Source organism: Lissotriton vulgaris, chromosome 9 (genome assembly GCF_964263255.1).
Source record: "Lissotriton vulgaris chromosome 9, aLisVul1.2, whole genome shotgun sequence".
Lineage (NCBI taxonomy): Eukaryota > Metazoa > Chordata > Amphibia > Caudata > Salamandridae > Lissotriton > Lissotriton vulgaris.
In genome coordinates this window covers 327286676-327307155 of record NC_141697.1, presented here as the reverse complement: position 1 = coordinate 327307155, position 20480 = coordinate 327286676, and the positions used below count along the sequence as shown (strand labels likewise).

The window sequence follows — 20480 nt, the reverse complement described above, 5'->3', positions numbered from 1 at the left end:
CATCAAGAGGGGGGAGGGTGTGTGTGTGTGTTTGCATGCATGCGTGTGTGTGTGCATGCATGCCTGTGTATGTGTGTCCATTATGCTTATTGTGGGAAAGTTGCCAAGACAAAAGGTTACTGCATCAAAGAGTTTTACATCACGGTAACCCTTACAATTCTCCAAAGGATGCTCAGAAAACCAGAAGGTGGTGAATGTGGGTTCTACCTGCTTTTGGTGCCTGTATTCGAATGTCAGTGTATGAAGCAGTGACTTGACACAGATGTGGACAGAGGCAAATCATGTATTTAATAGAGTGAGTGACAGAAGTAAGGCTGTGTGTCTGTGAGTTTGGTGTCATGGGTGTGTTATATCCCACTCGTTGTCAGGTATTAATTGCCCTTTCCCCTTAATTTCAATCAACCTCTTCGGTTCAGGTCCATTACCGGGGGCAGGTCATTTATAGTTGTTAGCGCCCGCAGAAAAAAGGGAAATGATACTAAATGGTATCCTAGAGTTTCTTGTCTTGCGGCCTCGCCATTTGAATATAATCAAAGTAAGTCTTTTCATGTTTGTTTGACCGCCTATGCTCAATAAGTATAACCCTATTAAATTCACAGCCTTAGAAAAAGCTCACTGGTTTTAGAACTGAGTGAAACTTGTGTCAGCAGGTGCATTCGGAAGTTTTAAATGTGAGAAACAGGCGGATATTTAATAATTCTCAATCGACATTGGATGAGCTCTTATATTCTTGTTGTCCTCATCAAGCTGTCTTATCTCTTCAGTGGAGACAGGCCATACTCAGACAATTATAACTAAGCACTTCAGAATAAATACACTTTTCACCAAGGTAACCCAAATAAGGTGCCACTTGGCCTGCCTTTTTACAGCCTTATTTTTCCTCATATACATAGGGATCAGATTTCCCAGAATGTAACTAATAGAGTATAGTACAGCAGGGGGGAGGTGGGAGTGTGCGGTGTGGCGGATGGGGGGGCTTCAGATTTCCCAAAAATCAAACACTATGACATCATGTTAAAGCACATTATATTAAAAGCAGAACATGGGGTGGGGGGCAGTAGAAAGTCAGAGGAGTGTGGATTGTTAGGGCTACTTAAATTGCAATCCTTTTCCAACTAATCAACATATTTAAGGCCATCAAAATACATAAGAGAGTGTATGTGTTTTTAACAGCAATGTGGGCATGTACAACAAATCTGAGGTGAAATCCAACAGACACTTCAAATTACCCAACTGAAAGCACTTGTACCCAACTATTTACTATAGAATACATTTTTAGAGGGGTTTAACACGCCAAACACCCCCGCCTAGAGCCACTCCCCTGATCGTACAAGCTAAAACTATGGAGTATCAAATGGAGAAGGAAATCACTTCACTGTGGTGTCTGACCTACAAATAAAGTCCTGTACATTACTTCCTTTATATATTTGAACTCATACCCTTCCAGTTTCCAAAACGATCTGCCCTGGGATTGCTATGCTTCCGAGGAGGACTTGCCTTAGTGATAACGTCGAGGGTGAGTAGATTGAGGACAGCATGCATTCCCACTTTTTGTCCTTTCTCTGCATTCTCCATCAACTTTTCCATCAGGTTCTCAGCTTTCTCATTCAATGATCCCATTATCTCCTTGAGGTACCTGTCATACAGACGTAAAGAAGATATCTTCCATCACTACTTGCAGTACCAACAAAAACGACAGATGAAGATCAATATCTCGCTGCTTCAGGATGACACGTGGGGCTAGAAATGTTATAGTGGTTACAAAAACTGGCTGCAATTTGCAACCTGAAGTTTTGCAAGCAATATTGAATTTTGCAAACCAATGTATGAACTAGTCGTTAGTTCATAGAATTGAAGTGAAAAAGAGTAGCTATAGGTTGCACCTTGAGATTCAGTCCGATTAGGTATGATCACAGGGATGGTGACCTGTAACGGCCAACAAAACACCATGTCTGTGAATGTATTTAGATAAAGGAACTTTTTTTAAAGCAACCCAATATCCTTAAAGAAATCGGGATGCCTTTTTTAAAGTTTCTCTGTGACTTCGACCACTGCGTACTCCACCGGAAACTTTTTTTAATATTAACTAAGAAGAATTGTTCCAAAGTGGACGCTTTCCATTTTGCAAATGAGTTACCACCCCAAATTGAGGTCAATTAAACGTATTCAGATAAACAAGGACAGTGAATGATAGTGCCAGGTTTGCTGAATGATGTTTACAATACCCACCGCCTGTGTCACATGATTATTGGTGGTGACTTTATTGCAGTCATCAATCACAAGGTTGAATTATAGGGCTCAAGGAACATCGAGCCGCCTTGGTCCAAAACAGTTGCACTTGTATTGAGTAACATATGGCGCTCCTGGAACCCTTAAACTAGAGACTATGACTGTCAATCAGCATCTCACCAGTCTTTTTTTTGCCCTCCTCTGATTTATCTTGTGTCTCGGATGCCTGCATTTTACCTCGGGGTATATCATAGAGTGCAGCACTGGAGCTCTAAAGGGGAGGTAACTGCAGGATGCAGCATGGCATTTGCCGCCTCAGTGCTTGTTGGCTAAACTGATAACACTTTTTCAGTGTATCTTAAGGAAGGAGTTGGGTTCTATTTCAATGTGAACATATTACATACCTGAGCCAACACACTTTGTTTGTTCTAAGGGTATAAGATTATTTTCAAATGCCCAATTCTGCAGATGGGTAAGAATACTCTTTGCGAATAATTTACCAGTTGCATCCAGGAGAGAGATCTGTCTAAAACTGGCTGGGGAATTTTTTGGACGCTTTTTGTATAGTGGAATGATTAAACTTCCCTTCCAAGTTTGTGGGATAGCACCATGGGAGTAACAATGGGCAAACAGAGGACGCAAAAATGTTGTCCATGCTTCACCGTCCTGTTTTATTATAGCTATTGGTACATCATCTGGGCCCATCGCACTAGAATATCATGCCCCTTTAATGTAACCCACTATTACAGAGCATGATGGTGCGCCATATTTGTTCCCCGTGGATGGGTGCAGGGCTAAAATCTTGATTCCAACTAGCGGCAGAATTTAAAGCATACAGCTGGGAAATATTCTTAGACCATTCCGCTTCTGGAATTAATATAGGTTTCGACTTCTCTCTCCCATCGCAAAATGTTGCTATCAGTGCCCAATATTTCCTAGTGTCGCCGGATTGGGCAACCTCTCGAAGTTTAACCCAATTTGAGTCTTCAACCCTTCTACGTTCCGAAACCGTTTTCCTTTTCCATACTTGTTTTAATCTGTTAATTTCCTTTTGCCTTAATATCGTAGGCAGCCTAAATTGTTCTCTAATTAATGCGTTAATTTCCTGATTCAATTTATTAATTTCTCATGATATAATTTCTAATGGTACAGAACTGCCAACTTGCTTTTTCATTCCAAAGGTTCTTATTGCAACCAAGATTCTCTCAAACCTATCAGTAGGTGTTTCTTGAGTACAGATAAAAGCAGTATTTTCAAAGACGCTCCTAAAATTTGGGAGCCGAATATTTAACCAGCAAGTGTGCCTATTACTGCGATTATATAAAACCTTCTCATCCCTATGATTCCAGAGTTCTGGCTTTTCGACTTCTATATCTACATTAACAGCCAAAATACTATGGTCACTCATACTTGTAGAAAATACCTTAAATTGTGTATATACGCTAAATAGTTGGTAAGAAATAACCATGTAATCAATTAATGAGTGACAATATATGCCCAATGAGTATAAGAGGCTGGAGAATCCTCTGGAAATCTACCATTTAACATTACTAGGTCAAACATTCTCAAATTATGCAAAAGTAACAAGCCTCGTTTACCTGGTCTTATGAGATCGGGTAGTACAGAATCTGGAATGGACCATACTTCCTCCAATTCGAGGTTTGAAAAGGACATAACTGCACCATTAGATATTTTGGCATTAAAGTCACCCACCATCATAATCTGTGAGTATTCTTAAACATGACTTAACCTTTGCACGCAAGTACAGATTGAATCAACCAATAAGTTTGATGCTCTCCCTGGGGGAACATGCACATTTACAAGTAAAAGGAAAACAGCTTGCCCTAAGTTATCTTCACCAATCCGCAACTTCACTCCCATACAACACTTTGAGGGATGAACATAAATCACAGGATCCCATCTCATTGCACAGCTAAGTAAAATAGCTAAACCACCACTAGCATGCAATTTTTACAGATGTCTTAGCAGCGCAACAATATACATAAACATTCTCAAAATAAAAATCCCCACCCTTCCAGGTTTCCTGGAGGCAAATTATTTTAGGGTCATATTCTAATAACGATTTGAGCTTACAGTCAGTTTTTCCTACCCCCGCTAAATTCCAGGATATAATTCTTCCCAATTGGCTACCCCCACAATATGGACTTTTTTGTTGTTGCTTTTGGCCCATTCAGGGCACCGGCCACCCGCTCCACAGGGCCATCGCATCCTCCACAATGGGACTACTGGGCCTTTGAACTTCGGGACCTATAATGTTAATTACTCTGTTTCCTAGAGTTCTCCCCACTGTTATTTCAATGTCTTTAGGGTTTATAGGAATTTGGACGCCCATGTCAGTGGAGAACCCACTACCTTGCACCTGATGAATCTTTCCTGAGCTTTCAGACAAAACTGGGCAAGGGTTCACACGAGCGAGCACGTCTATACCTCTCTTCCTAAAGGAATCTACATTAGCTAATACTAACATTGAAACTACCCCTAACGTAAATGTGAATAGTACTTGGAGGAGCACTCCTCAAATTTAAGTAGATCAGCTCAAGGTCTTTGCTTATTACCGGCCCCAAGTCCTTTATTTCTGATAGCAACTGAAGAAGGGCACTTCTATTCAGCAACATTGATTCAGTCTCGAACGGGGAAACAAAGAGCAAGGTCTTGTTCACCTGCCCGAAACCCGGCCCTGAATGCCCTGTGGGCCTTTTACCAATCTACCCCAAGATCGCCCCCCTCTGAAATAACCCCCTTACTGCTACAAACTATAATTAAGTCTGCCTCCCCAACATTCCCCTGGCCGGGATCAAACTGTACTGGGAAAGTATCCCGTCCACAAGGAAGAAGAGGGGCACCTCCGGTAACTGAGCCGTGTTCAGATACAGGGGCTAGTGAGTTTGCCGATATGTTTCCTGGTGTAGGGTCTCTACTCGTTTCATAATTAGCTAATTTAATATTGAGGGGAAGATTTTAATTCTCAGTGTCACCCCTGTTGACTTTGGGACTCCCACCTTCTTCCTGACCCTCTTGGCTCAGTGGGTTAATGAGCACTGGGTTCAAGCAGGTCGTCTGATTACCGTTATTTAACCCCGCTTTATGACCTCCATTCAGTATAGATTGCCCCAGGATCCCGGGAACCTTTCTACTTGTTGGAGATTTTGTGCTATTTAGCACCTCTATTACGGAAGGGAACCGCAATTTTTTCTGTTTCCGTTTTGGCATACGTCAAATCCTGTTCTTCTTCTTTCCCCTCCGACTGTGTCGGGTATTGCTTTCTCTTAGTGTGGGGGCCTTCCCTAAGGGTGCAGTGACTGAAATATTAGCGGATTCTTCAGTTAGCTGTAATTTGCTCGGGGGACCTATTGTACATGACTTGTTTGAGATAAAAAAAATTTAATGGGATATAACCGTAATGGGGGCGCAACCGGGGTTACTTTTGAATTTAAATTTACCCCTTGACTAATAGGCTGAGCTCTCTCTCTATGTTGATTCACTGGGGGTGAACTTACCAGGGGGCTACCTCTGGGCGCTACAACTAAAGAATCCTCCTTCACTTCCTGCTCCTCTATCTTAATTCCCCTTTTAGACACCCCCTTGCATGTCTGGCATACGCAACAGACTACATCAGGGGCCTTTGCTAATTTATTTGTTGCTTGGTACACTGATTAAGTTCCTGGATCCCCGTTAAAATAAGGGAGAGAACTTCCCTTTATATGATCAGAATTTAGAGTACTTTTTTTTAACAAACATTAAATTGATGAGAGAATTCTCTCCAATGCATAAAAAATCTCTAAGGTACTCCCCCCATGTATTCTCGACTGAGATCAAGATGTTATCTGCCCCCTTATCCGGAAATGCAGCTGATGGCCCCACATCGGACAATTCTAATGAATGAACATGCAAAAAACTAGTAGGGGTACTACTATACAAGGCGGGCATATGCGAGTGACCAGCTAATAAGACTGGCGACATTCTCGATTCCAAGTCCAGGTCCGGATCCTTGGTACTTGTTTTTCTCAAATGCGCCTTCAAAGACTTTGTCTTTTTTCCAGTGAAATAGCAATGTCTGGTATGGTATAGTCCTCTGTTTTCGGCAGTACAGGGCTACGATCTACGAACTGTGGCACATGTAACTCCTGCTCACACAAATTCATCAGAGAAGGTCCAGAGTTACATTCAATAACACTATTCCTTGGAGGGGTTTCGGGATTTTCAAACAGGGATACCAACCCTGCCAATGGTGATAATGGTGATAATTCCTTTCTATCCAAGTTCTCTTTCGCAAAGACTTCTACTTTGCCCTCAGCTAGATCAGTTTCCATCTTGCTGTCTTCCCCTCCTGCTTGTAAAGCAATTCCACCAAGTGGCTGTGTAAGTGTCAACAACTGAATGCTTTCGCCTTCGTTCTGAGGGTGAATTATTACGGCGGATAAATGGCCTCTTTAAAACTCTGGGAGAGCGGACTGAATGCCCTCCTCATTCTCTGATTTTACATGGGTGTCCATCTCCATCTCCTGGACTTAATGGACCACTTTTTCCTCTTCCTTTGCCACCTTACCGCCCTTGGAGCACCTTACACCTTTTGTGAGCATTGACATCACTGATGGGTAAGATTTTATATGTGAGAGGTGTTCCCTATTTTTCCTTGGCCGGATAGTTTTTGGGATTTTTAGGGGACTATGATGGTCCGTGGAACGGCTTGCAGAAGGCCCTGACAGTACTATAACTGATTCTACTGTTGTATTTGAGCACAAGCACCCGGGTGGCATTTAAGGGATTTGAATGTTCTCCTCTCCCAGTGCACATGAGTGCACACACGCCACTCACCACTCTCCTGTGACCCAAACTGCCTCCACCAGGGGTCTGCAACTGGGAACAGCAACGACTGCAGCCACGGGCTCACCCCTCAGTCTCAGTTTTCAATTTTTCAGCCTCAGTGGGACAGCGGGTCACCATGGTCTCTGTGGGCTGTTTCAGGCAAGTTCGGGCAATTTTCAATTGATTTGCGGTGGTGGCAGCAGTGGTGGTCAGGTCGGGCTATGAGCATGAACACGAGCAGGCGCTACCAGTCTGTCTATGAGGGATGGGTGTAGATGCCTCCCCTAACTGCCTTCAAAACCATATACGTAACCGAAACTTCTTCCATGTCATTTGGGGATACAATGTCATCCATCTTTACGGGGCAGAGATGGCACATACACTGCCTACTATGCTTGAATGGTTGAAATCCCCCCCATAACTTGGTTTTTAAGGTAATAGAGAAGAAAAGGGCTACTGAGAGGAATGTGTTCTCCTACTGGCCCAGGATTCTACTCATCAAAAGAGACATCATCAAATATTGTGCAACGGATTAAGCAGCCAGGTCAGGTGGCTCAGTGGACTAATGAGTCCATTGCAGGAGCCTGTGTTCGACCTCACAGGTTCAAATCCCAGCGGGTCCACTCAGGCTTTCATCCATCTGAAATTGATAAAATGAGTACCACTGAGTTGGGTAACAATAAACATTGCTATTCAGCGCCAAGATACCTACGGGTGAACGTGCGCTTTACAAATGCACGTTATGTTATAATATATTACCTTGAATCAAATCTTCTCGACCAGGAACTGAGCAAGTGGTTGGACTCGCCACCTTTTTTTAAATCCTCCTTTTGTCTTCTCTCATGGATCATCTCTCACACTCTTCAGTGTCTGTCTGTGCCCACTGGTTCATCCTATCACCCAGTTGATCTTGTAACTATGCTTAAAGGCCCTGAAGTTCAAGCGGGCTTTGTCAGAACTGGGTCCAAAACTGGGCCAAAGATATTTCAGTTTGAATGTACAATAACCATCTCAAATTGAAGGCGATAAAATGTGATAAAAAATGTATGCTAAAGGCGCTGCCAGGAAATTTTCACGTTGTAAATGATGTTTCCCTTGGTGCTTGGGCTTCCATCGTAATAGAATTTCCAGCCTCAAAGGGAATAACAAAATCTACCAAACAAAGCAGATCCAGTGTCTTTGACCCAGAAACCTCTGGGTAAAACTCTTTGGGGAAAGAGGTAATATTGGAGAAATCGAATTCCGTATTTCCAATTCCTCTGGTTATTCCTCATTTTTGTGTAGGCTCTTAGGGTCCTACTTGTCATGCCATAGATCTTCCTCAACCCCTGAGCTATTGATGCCCTTGGTATTGGTAACTCGGTGTGAGGGGTAGATAAAGTGCTTAATTTGAGCTGGTTGTTTCCGGTGCTTGGCACCGATACTTAATTGTCAACCTTCGGCACTTAGGGCAGTATGCCACATGGTTGCACCATCTGGCCAATTTAGAAATGAGCAATACAACAGTCATTGATGAATTCAAAACACATTAAAAAGTACTAATATTTCAAACACAATCCGTCCTTATGTTATCAGGGGCCTGGAATATTCTGAATTGTAACATTTGTAGGAGTGCACTGGTTAGTAGTTGTGTTGGTATTGTCTTCGGCAGCGCTGGCATGGGCAATGGGTGGTGCAAGTAGCAGTGGCCTCCTTGCACTTTAATTTTACAAATTAAGCACTGAAGTAGATGGTGGTGGTTTATATTGGCTGAAAATCCATGGACAGGGCTTTAAGTGGGCCGGGTCCTGCCGATACTCAGCGCCAGCAGTTCTAAAAAGCAGGTGCTGAGACGAGTTCCTATCAGGCTCTCCATTTTTGCCCTCACCCTCAAGGTGAAAAAAAAATTGTAACTCTGCAGCAGTAGAACCCTTCACTACCTTTGATGTAACTTCAAAGAGACTCTTAATAGTTGTTTCACAGTCTCATTAGTTCAGAATGAAGCCTTTTCAATATCATATACAATGAAGCCATAGTTGTTGCTTATTTAGCTTATGCAACTAACAACCATTGACAAAGCCAAATACTCCTGCTTCTTGTAGGTAGAATGTTACTTGTTGTATTATATATCTGGATGCAATGACAGAAGCAGCACAATACCAGTCGGGCAGCACACTATTCTAAGCACAGATTTTTAGCTTGCATGTTTTCAAGCCACGCCCTTAATTACATCGGCAACGCCCCTTTGAGTGACACCCTCGCCCCCAGTTTTTTTCTGTCCATGGATCTGGTAATAACAGCCTTTGTGCTTGGTACAGAGCACATATTAACTGAAGCTCGCACCTTCGCTCTTCACGTTTTCAGCTCTAAAGCCCTTCAAACTTGCTCCGGTCTGCATCAGCAAAAGTGCTAATGGCCTCCTGTTATATTAAGATGAAACTCCAAGCGCGCTCTTTTTCTGTATTCCCCGAGTAGAGGTGGAATTTGCTTCCAAGCCCCTGATATCCATATCTGGTCATTCATCTGTATGGAAAACCCTTTAAACTTTGCTGTTTAACGTCTCCTTCTATGCTTTTATTGTCACAGCTTCGACATCTGATGACGTGACCGCTGCACTTGATAAATTAAAATTTGACACGTTCACTCATTATGTGCAAATCCTTCAAATAAAACGCCTATATGCAAAGTAAATAATTACAACAAATCGCATACAGCTAGAAGAAGTCTACCCCATGAAAAAATCAGCTGCTAGAAATGTTTAAAGTAACCTAGAAGAGATCCTTCATCAAAGACTGCCCAATGCACGCCTATTGTGATGAAACATGTACACTAATGATCTTCTATGTGTTTTAAGCTTATATTATTAGTGGAATGTACTCCCAACATTTAAGGCATGGAAGACTTTAGCATTCCATAAAGGATAGAATGGCTTGCAGAATCTCTAATGCTCAATTGATGATTTCGACCCCTTCAATTGCATATATCACAGCTGTAATGTACTACGAAGATTTATAGAAGGTGCCCATTCTAACATTCTTGACTTTGCCCATCAAACATGCTGTGCTTTTACATTTTCACTTACCAAGAGAAATTTCCCAAAAAGACAGTAATGGTTGCTTAGTAAAGCTAAACACTGAATTCTTGGTTTTAGGATAGTTTTCTTCACCTCAACACATTCAATGACATCTTTGAAACTCTTGGAGACTTACGTCCGGCTGAATGCAGGGTCGAAGATTCTGCGTTGCTTGTACCAGTGTTCGTGGTCTGTATCCGTTAACAATCCTTTACCCATAAATCTAAATGTAGAAAGAAATAACACATTTGATTGAACATATAGCTTGCTAAACTATACAACAAATATGAATGTCTACCGTTCCATGATAGCACATTTTTATTCTTCCTAAACTCTTTCCCGCAACGCAGGACGCTTATCTTTAGGCAAAATGATGTGAGTCAAGAGGTTACATTAAACAAAGAAGGCAACAATAAATGAAACAAGTATTAGCAAAGCCAATTGGTAGCGACTATGGAAGAGTTTTTGGCTCTGCCAATGTGTTGAGACATGTTGTACACCAGCGTGGCTGCTGTTCCGCGTGGCTAAAAGTTAGTGGCATAGAGAAAAGTGGCATAGAGCGGACTAGCGAAGAGAGGAGAAGAGTGGCAGAGAGTATTGTGTATTGAAGTGGCATAGAGTGGAGTCGCATACAGTGGAACGGCATACAGAGTACGCCAATGCATTCTACATCAGTCTACTGTAGAGCGTTTCAGAGTATAGTGGCGAGGTGTACAGCGGCATAGAATTCAGCGCTGAACAATGCAGCATTGTAGAATAGTGGTGCAGACTGGAGCGGTGCAGAGTAGATGGAGTGACAGAGTACAGTGGTGTAGAGTGCAGTGGTGCAGAGTAGATAGAGTGGTGTAAGTGCAGTGGTGCAGGTTAGAGTGGCACAGAGTACAGTGGCATAGAGTGGTGAAGGGTAGAGTGTCATAGACTGGTGAACAGTAGATTATAGTGCAATAGAGTGAAGTGGCATAGAGTGCAGGGGTGTGGAAAGGAGTGCTGCAGAGTGCAGTGACGCAGAGTGGAGTGATACAGGGTAGAGTGGCGACAAGTGCATTGACAAAAAATGCAGTAGTGCAGGTTAGAGGGGCATGGAATTCAGTGGCGTAAAGTGCAGTGTTGGAGAGCAAAGTGGCTTAGAGTACAGTGGCATAGAGTGGTGTTGAGTACAGTGGCGTGGAGTGGCATATAGAAGAGTGGACTGATGTAGAGTGCTTTGGCAAAGAGTGTTTCAGAGTATAGTGACGTAGAGTGCAGCAGCAGTAAATTCATCAGCGTACAATGCAGTGTCAGAGAATGCAGTGGCATAGATTAGAGTGGTGCATTGTAGAGTGCCGTGGTGCAGAGTGGAGTAGTGCTGAGTAGAGTGGCATAGAGTGTTGTGGTGAAGAGTAGAGTAGCAGAGAGTGCAGTGGCATAGAGTGGTACAGAGTGGAGTGGTGTAGAGTGCAGTTGCGTAGAGTGCAGTTGTTAATATGGAAAAGAATGCATCTATCAATGAAAATATAATCTCATCCTTATTAACAGATTCACCAGTGGTGAACTCCAAATCAACCCGACTCGCAAATGTGTAGTCGAGCCTGGGATTGCTGAATGATAGGTCACAGGCGGGAGAGTGCCTGGGCGGCAGGCTAACACTCAGGCAGGGAACTCTTGATCAATACCAAGATGGACGCAGCGACATTACAAAGGGTCAAGGGAGATTGCCCCAATAAAGCACACATTGTTGGATGAGGTACACGCAATCCTAAAACACCATAAAAGTCAGATGCCACATGAGTTAGGAACACGTAGCCAATCAGGACCAAGCACACATAGATAGTCAGGATTTCCCATGCCAGACATCTGGACATGTTCCCCAGTGGCCACACTGTGTCCAAGTGAGGTCGAGCCCCACTGTGGTCAGCATAAGACAATTAATTTATGACTCCAAAGGAATTAACCTACATTCCTCACTGGTTACGCGGTTAAGTTTTACAACCTCTAATGTTTTGTATATAAGAGGGATACGTACCAATTGTCAATTAAGACTGTCCTCAGACTTTGTACCAATAACTGTTCTCCGGGTTGTAATGTTTAATTAAACAAACTGTTCCTGTTTTGCCAAACGCCCCTTGTCTTCAATTTTTTAAGGGGTTTTGAACTCAAGCAACAGAACAAACCAAAGTGCATTGGTGTAAAGTGCAGTGAAGCACAATATAGTGGCGTTAAGTGAAGTGACATAGAGTGTAATACTACAGAGTAGAGTGGCGGAGAGTTCAGTGACGGAGAATGCAGTGTTGCAGAGTAGAATGTTGAAGAGAGCAATGGTGTAGAGTGGAGTGGTGCACACTAGAGCAGAATGATGTAGACTGCAATAGGATAGAGTGGAGTAGAGTGGCATAGAGTACAGTGGTATGGAGTACAGTGGTGTGGTGTGGAGTAGAGTGACATACAGCACTGTGGTACAGAGTAGAGAGGCGTAGAGTGAAGTGGTGTAGAGTGTAATGGCATAGAGTGGAGTGGTGCAGAGTAGAGTGTTGAAGAGTGCAGTGGTGTAGAGTGTTGTAGAGTGCATTGGTTTAGGGTGCAGTGGCGTACAGTGGTGTTGATTACAGTGGTGTAGAGTAGAGTGCAGTGGCATAGAGTAGAGTGCTGCAGAGTAGAGTACAATGGCATGGAGTGGCATTGAGTACAGTGGGCTGATGTAGAGTGCATTGGTGTAGCGTTGCAGTATAGTGATGTAGAGAGCAGTTGCATTGACTGCAGCGGCATAGAATTCAGCAGCATATACTGCAGCACCATAGAATGCAGTGGCATAGTTTAGAGTCGTCCATGGTCAAGTGCAGGGGTGCAGAATGGAGTGGTGCAGAGTAGAGAGGCATAGAATGCAGTGGCGAAGAACACATCAGCATAAAGTAGATTGCAGTGACAAAGAGTGGTGTGAAGTGCGGCAGAGTTGAGTGGAGTGATGCATAGTGGAGTGTCCTAGAGTGCTGTGATGCAGAGTAGAGTGGCTTTGATTGCATTGGCATAGAGTGCAGCAATGCAGAGTAGAGTGGCATAAAGTTCAGAGGCGGAGAGTGCAGTCTTGTACAGAAGAATGCCGTAGAGTGCAGTCAATCAGAATGGTGTGGCGTAGAATGGCATAGAGAGCAGCGACGTAGAGTACAGTCATGCAGAGTAGAGTGTTGTGGCAAGTTCAGTTGTGTAGAGTGTCTTGGCGAAGAATGCAGTGGTTTAGAATAGATTGGCATACAGTGGTGCAGAGTGGAGCAGAGTGGCATAGAGTAGATTGTTTTAGAGTAGAGTGCAGTGGCGTAGAGTAGAGTGGCAGAGAGTGGAATGGTGTAGAGTAAAGTGGCAAAGAGTGCAGTGGTATAGAGTGCTGTGGTGCAGAGTAGATCAGAATGGCATACATTGGATTAGCATAGAGTGCAGGGGGAGTAGTGCTGAGTGTTACAGATTAAAGTGCTTTGGCGTAGAGTGGTGCCATAGCGCACAGTGGCATAGAGTGCAGTGTTGCAGAGTGACAGACTAGAGTGGCATAGAGTGGAGTTGTGCAGGGTAGACTGGAGTGGCGAAGACTGTAGTGACATGGAGAGGTGTAAAGTGGAGTGGTGCAGAGTAGAGTGCAATGGCGTGGATTGGTGCAGAGTGAAGTAAGCATGGTGTGCTAGCACACTGTCACTACAGATAACAAATTTTCAAGTGAAATGACCATTGCATTTGCAGACATACAGTTTTGCTTCCAAGGCCTGCCGGCCTTTCTGTGGCACGACTCCCACAGCGACGGCCTGAGGGTCTGCATTTGGCTATGAACTCTCCGGTGGAGGGCCTGGCCACACGGAGGTACTGTGGGTGTGCGGGGCCTGTTGAAAGCCACAAAGCTGTCCTGCGCTCCTTTGCGTGTGGCTCTAGGTACATTACCATGAGCGGTCTGAGTGGCCACGGAGGGCTCCCGGCACACTGTCAATTGGGGCCATCTTTTTTCTGTGTGCTCGATGGAGACCTCTCTGGAGGATTCAAACATGAGTGCGTATGCCCCACTGGTCTTGAGGGGCCATCAAGAGACTTCCTCATTGAGGACTGTGAGGGATGCCTACAAATACACCACACACTGATAAAGTTCTTTGTTTGGTCATTAAGAGAAGTGAAACGTGTCACTAGCACTATGAATATCAAATGCATTTTTTGGGAGAACTTAAAAAACATTCATTGAATTTTTGGTAGTTTTATTCTTATTTTTACCATATAAACCTGCTTTATTTTTCTGAACCTGTGTGGCATCTTCTGTGTTTAATTCATTGTGCTACTGTGTGTGGGTGTTGCACAAATGCTTTACACATTGCTTCAATTGACAAGCCTGCCTGCTCCCTGCTAAGCTACCAGAGGGTGAGCACAGGTTGTCTTTAGTGTGTATATAGCTTACCCTGATTAGTGGTGGGTTCTGCCTGGCTTGAATGCATACCTTAGACAACCAGAAAACCCTATTTCTAACAAGGCCACTCAAAGCCACGCAACGTGGCTTTGCATAGTTTCATAAATCTGACTCAGATCCTTGTGGCACGCATGTACCACTTTGTGTGGTGCAAACGTGATGCAAGATTCTCATAAATTTACCCCTTAGATACAACAAAGGGCTTGAAATGCCTGCACTAGGCTGATTGAGCCACAAGCATGCAACTTCACTGAACTTTGATAATATCTGCAGGCCAGCATATAGCTCTGACTTTCACAGGACAGGCCACTCCCAGCCTGCTTTTGAAATGAGGGAAGAAATCTCCCTTGTTTGTAGGTGCAGAGAATGAATGCACCCACCCAGAGGTGGTTATCTGGGTTTCCCATAGGCCCCACTGTGTCCCTTTCAGGGGTGGCCTAAGATTGAGGACTTTGTGTTACCTCTTTTAGTTCAGTTTAGTTATTTGATTTGTAATGCGCAACAGATACCCAAAAAGGGTTTCCCGGCGCAAAGGACAGAGAGGATGGAGAAGCACAGGAGGTTATGGTGGTTATTTGTCGAAAAGCCACATTTTTAAAGCCTTTCGGAACTGTGAATAATTGAGTTCATTTAGAAGAGTTGTAGGTAGAGAGTTCCTTGTTGCGGGGCCAAGAAAAAAAAGGCTTTGCCGTCAATCCTTGCTCATTTGAATTTTGGTATGATGAATCTCCCTTGGGTGGCGGAGCGGAGATTGCAGGAGGGGAGGTATGGGCCGACCAGGGATTGAAGATAGCGGGGCGCAGTTGGTTTTAATTTTGTGCATATAACTCAATGTGAATTGAATTCTGTTCTCTATTTTAAGCCAGTGAGGCTTACGTCTGTGAACCGAGACAGAAGTGGCTTTTGGAACTTCACACAAGAGTCTGGCAGCAGCATTTTGCACTAACTTATGGACTACAGATTTGTATGCTCCTAGGTATAGGATGTTACCATAATCTAGTCTAGATGTTATTAGAGCATTAACTACAGTTTTCCTGGTGGGTTCTGTCAGCAACCAACAGATTTTCCTTAACCATTTCAAAATGGTGAAACCGATAGCTGCAACTTTGATGGATTGTGGGTGCATGCTAAGTGAGTCATCTATTAGGATCTATTCAACAAGGCAGAGCGGGGGGGGGGGCGAATTCCACTCCACAGGGGTGGGAGGTCCAGCTACAGCGGGTGCCCCAAAGCGACAAAACAAAAAGTAGCTCTGCCGTTCCTCAGAAGGAGAAAGGTGTGAGACACACTATGTGGTGCCACTGGTCTTGATAAGATCACAATTGGGCATCCATTTTGTTGTATCTAATACTCTCACACACCCTTGCAGGTGTCATGCTTCATCATCTGGGCTGCTCCTCGTTGGGTCGGCGGTGCAATACCCAACAGGCTCACCTCAAAGAGGGGCTCTTTACCAGAGATCTTTTATCCAACAGCCGTTTGGTGAAGTGCGGGTGTGGGGCCAGGGGTGTGTAGACTTGGAAGTGAGCTAAAATAAGGCTGGGAGTACCTATAAGAAAATCTATTTTATCTGGGGGCCTCCTGTCTTAATTAAAATGTGTGATATCAAGCACCTGATGGAAATTTATGTTCCTGTTTCAGTGCTGGTTAGTGTTTATAGTGGTCAACATGTTTCTCGCATCTGTGTTAATTCACTAGCGATTCTTCAGGACCTTAAAAACTATTAATTTGTAAAATGTCTACACTAGAGGACCTCAATAAGTATCCGGTAGGCTAGTTTAGGTCTCACAAGAAGAGAAGTGCTTATTGTGTTCATGAGTCTGCGATGGGCTGGATCTCCCTGTAGGGGTGAGAAAAAAGCATATAAAAACAGGTATAGGGTTCCAGACCATGAAAATTGTGACTTCATACATTTCTCCAGAACACACTTGATTATGTGCAGCTGGCGTGTTCAGTGTTAAAAGGTGGTTAAAACATTATGGCTAGATATACTCAGTGAGCAAGTTGTGTTCTGCATGCCCATGTGGATATTGAAGCATAGCAACCAGTGGTATAAAGAAAGCATTGGACTCACCTATTCTGCAAGAAACCCAGGCATCAACAGTACCCGGGGGTCTGCACAATAGTTTAGGCTTCCATAAAGTTATGGCTGTATGTAAAAGGATTCATTTGTCAAGCAACAGGTGTAGTGTCATCTTATTCCTCTTATTAATGTCGAGTTGGTGTGGGTTCTCTTTGAACAAACTGGCTGTACAGGTTCCTAATTGTTATTTCAGTGACTACCTGTACGTTATACTCCTCGTGTGTCTCGAGGGCTCTCTGGGTGTTTGAAGAGGCTGTTATTGTTTAACATCTCCTTGCGAGATGTTAATTGAGCCTCTGTTAATTTTATTAATGGCAATGCTGGTAGTATTTACATTGTGTCTTATAGCTGGAATTGGGTGTTAAGTGGATAATCGCATTTGTATTGTACTTGTTATCCCCTGCCGTGTGACGGTTTCAACTAGGGCTTAAAAGGATCAGTGCCGAGTCCTCAATATAACCCCATGTGCTTGTTTTCAATCTCGGTACCTTCCGGGTGTCCCACATCTACGTCTAATATAATTTAAACCGCTGCTAGTTTCACAGCGTGTTTGAAGTAAAACTAGGTGGTGCTTGTGCCCTTCTCAGTGTTTGTAACTGTGGTTATAGTTGATCTTGCGTACCTTTGTTCACGCTTATTAACGCCCCTGGTTATATGCATAGGGGTTAAATAAGATGGCCAGTATGGCGGAGTGAACGGACGTGTTCCTCCCGAGCTCCCGCACCCGACCAGGCCCTAAGCCTTCAAACAACGCTTTTCTCCCCCCTCAACAGCCCGGGAGACCAGGCGCGGTTGGGAGAGCCTCTCGACGCGGCTGCGTTGTGCTCCGGTTCCCCCGTCGGCCGTGGCATCAGGAGCGGTGAGCCCGGTCGCTGGAGCCCCGAGCAGCGGGGGTGGTGCGGGCCGGATCTGAGGCCCAGCTGGAGGTGGCGCAGACCCGGGTGATCACGGAGTGAGGTCCTGCGAGGAGGTGTTGCACGTCGGCCGTCCAGCGGCGCTGCAGGCCTGAGGCCGAGGAGGGCTGGCCAGGTCTCCGGTGGCGTGGTGAGCCCTGGACCCGCCCCGGAGACTAATCGAGGCCGCGGCAGCGGCCTAGCCGGCGGAGAGTGGAGGCCGGGCGCGCTGGCGAGAAGACACGGACTGAAAGGCGAGTCTCGGCAAGTGGTCCGGCGGGGTGCTGGAGCGCGACGGCGGCCCAGCGGAGCTGTACGCCTGGGTCCGGAGAGCGCCGGACCCGTCCCTGAGGTTACTCGAGGACGCGGCTGCGGCCTAGCCTGAAGAGAGCGGAGGCCCGGAACACCGGCGAGGCGGCGCTGGAGGAGTGGCGAGACTCGGCGAGAGAAAGCCCGGGTGCTCCACGGTTGGTGCTCAGAGGCTGCAGCAGCGCACGTCCGGTGTATAGAGGCTGGACTACGGTGGAGCTGGGCCCTGGACGCTAGATTCCCCCCCCCCCCTCCCCCCCCCCCCAATTTCGACAGAGGAGGTGAGGAGCTAGTCCGGGGGGCATAGAGCGACACGGAGCTCCCAGAACCATTGCAGGTCGCCCACGCACAGAGCGGGTGTTGGAGGAGCGCCACGCGGGGGGGGGACTTGAGGCCGCAGCGGCGCCTGGCCCTGGACACCTGGCTAAGAAGGGGACGTGCCCCTGGGAGCAGTGGCCGAGCAGGGGAGGCTCCCCGTGAATGTGTGGACATTGGAGGCACGGTGGGTTCCACCGGATAGCGTAGCAGACTTTGGGGAAGTGGCGCGCTGGTCCTGGGCCGCTGCGACGTCACCGCATCGGCTGCGGAGGGGGTCCGCCTGACCTGCGGAGAGGAGGCATTCACGGAGCGAGGAGAGGCGGCGGCTGCCGCTGGAGCAGTGGTGCACCTATCTTGCTGTCCGGCCGGGCGTCTGGTGGGCCCAGGCCTTTGGTACTACACACATCTGAGGCGTTCAGCGGAAGCGGAGGGTCCCGGGGACGGGCACTGGTGCTCTGGGCCTGGCATTGAGCGTTGGCTCGGCTGGGGTTGCGGTTCATAACGTGCGAGCTGCAGGTGCACGGGACAGATGGCCGGACAGAGGGGTGGCAAGGGGAGTAATCGCACACTCCCAGAGCTGCTTAACAGATCCCAGGGTAAAGGGGACAAGAATTCAACGCCGGAGGTGCCAGCGGTTCCCAAGTGATGGGCGGAGGAGAGCCCCCGGTCACCAGATCGTTTCTGGAGTCCCTTTTTGGGACGCTGAGGGAGGACTTTCAGGCGTTGAAGCAGGAGGTGGCTGGCGAGGTACGCGAAATCCGTAGAGAAGTGGATGGACTCGGCGAAAGGGTGGCCACGGTCGAAAGCTCCACGCAGAGGCAAGATGAGGAGATCACGCACCTGGAGCAGGAGGTGCTCCGCCTCAGAGACCAGCACATAGATCTGCAACTGCATAATGAGGACTTGGAGAACAGATCCCGGCGGAACAACATAAGGGTCCAGGGAGTGCCGTCCTCGGAAGAGAACACTGGCATAGTGGACTACCTGCAGGGGCTGTTCCGTGACATCCTGGACGAGTCTGCAGATTTCCCCATTAGGATAGATAGAGCCCATAGAGTGGGACCGCAACGACGAGCGACAGGGCCCCCGCCGGACATTCTGGCTTTCCTTCCAGATTATCCGCTGAAGGAGCGGATCATGACTGAGGCGAGGAGGAAGCAAACAATCGTTTTCCAACGTCATTCATTGGCGCTGTATCAAGACCTGTTGGCGACCACTCTCCAGAAGAGGAGAGCGTTTAAGATTGCGACGGACTTTCTGAGGCAACACGACACGCCCTACTCATGGGGGCACCCTTTTCGTCTCATCTTCCGATGGAATGGAGAATCACACCAGCTACGGGCTCTCCAGGACGTCTGCGAAGTGCTGGGGATCACTGCGGAAGAGGAGGACTCCTCCACGCCTAGAAGGGGAGATCCTGCCAACGGCGGCTGGCGGAGGGTTTCGAGGCGCAGGTCGTCTGCCGCTTCACGGAGACCGGGATCGCCCACCATCAGGGCGGAGATGGCAAATGCAATCCGAACTGTTTCTAGGTCTTCGGCGGCCGAAGATGAAGTGGCGCTGACCGCATAACCTGGCTCCGGGGGGAGAATGACTACGCATTACGGTTGGAGCAGGCTCGGGGGGAGGTGGGGGTGTGGGGGCGGAGGGGGGATGCTTGTGGCAGGTCGCCCACTAAGGTAATTTACCACGGCCTTGTCCGGTAAGGGCAGGACTGGGACTATCAGGACTGAGGGTCACGGGAGGGTGGTGGGCGATGGGTGAATGGGGGGAGTTTGGGGTTCGAGTTGGGGAACGGGAGAGGGGAGAGTTGGGGAGTTGGGGTTTGGGGGTCCAGGGAACCAGGAGGGGGGAGTCGGGGCGGATCTGTCCGGTGCTTTAGCTGAGTCCATTCCACATTGCCTGTGCTTGCAGGCCTATTCGACCGATGGTTTGATACTCCCTATTGCAGCCCAGCCACTGACGCGAGGTGATCCTGATTTGGTATGGCGGGGCTGAAAGTAGTGACACTGAATGTGAAAGGGTTGAACAATCCCACGAAACGTAGAGCAATTCTCTCCTTATTAGAGGGTACGCAAGCGGACATTTGTCTGCTTCAAGAAACGCACCTGTTAGCCGGAGACTGCCATAGGTTGCGGTCCCGCTCCTTCCCCACACAGTTCTTTTCCTCCAATACCACGAAAACAGCTGGAGTGGCTATCCTAGTGTCTAAATCCTTTAGAGGGGAAGTTGTATACAAACTCGTAGAGCAGAAGGGGAGGCTGCTGGCATATAGGTTCAAATTAGGCCCCCTGCAGTTTACCATAGGGTCAGTTTACAGCCCAAACGAGCACCAGGACCGCTTCCTCCACACTGCTTTAG

At 46.6% G+C, this 20480-nt stretch overlaps 1 protein-coding gene across 1 annotated transcript in view; it reads right to left on the bottom strand.

Moving 5' to 3' along the window:
- LOC147690066 (cholesterol 24-hydroxylase-like) overlaps positions 1 to 20480 on the bottom strand; it is a 223272-nt gene that overhangs the window by 83165 nt on the left and 119627 nt on the right. Inside the window, exons 5-6 of the mRNA XM_086937628.1 lie at positions 10245 to 10331; positions 1498 to 1636 (exon numbers count right to left, since the gene is read on the bottom strand). Coding sequence (XP_086793754.1) covers positions 1498 to 1636; positions 10245 to 10331 — 226 coding nt within the window. The remainder of the gene's footprint in view (positions 1 to 1497; positions 1637 to 10244; positions 10332 to 20480) is intronic.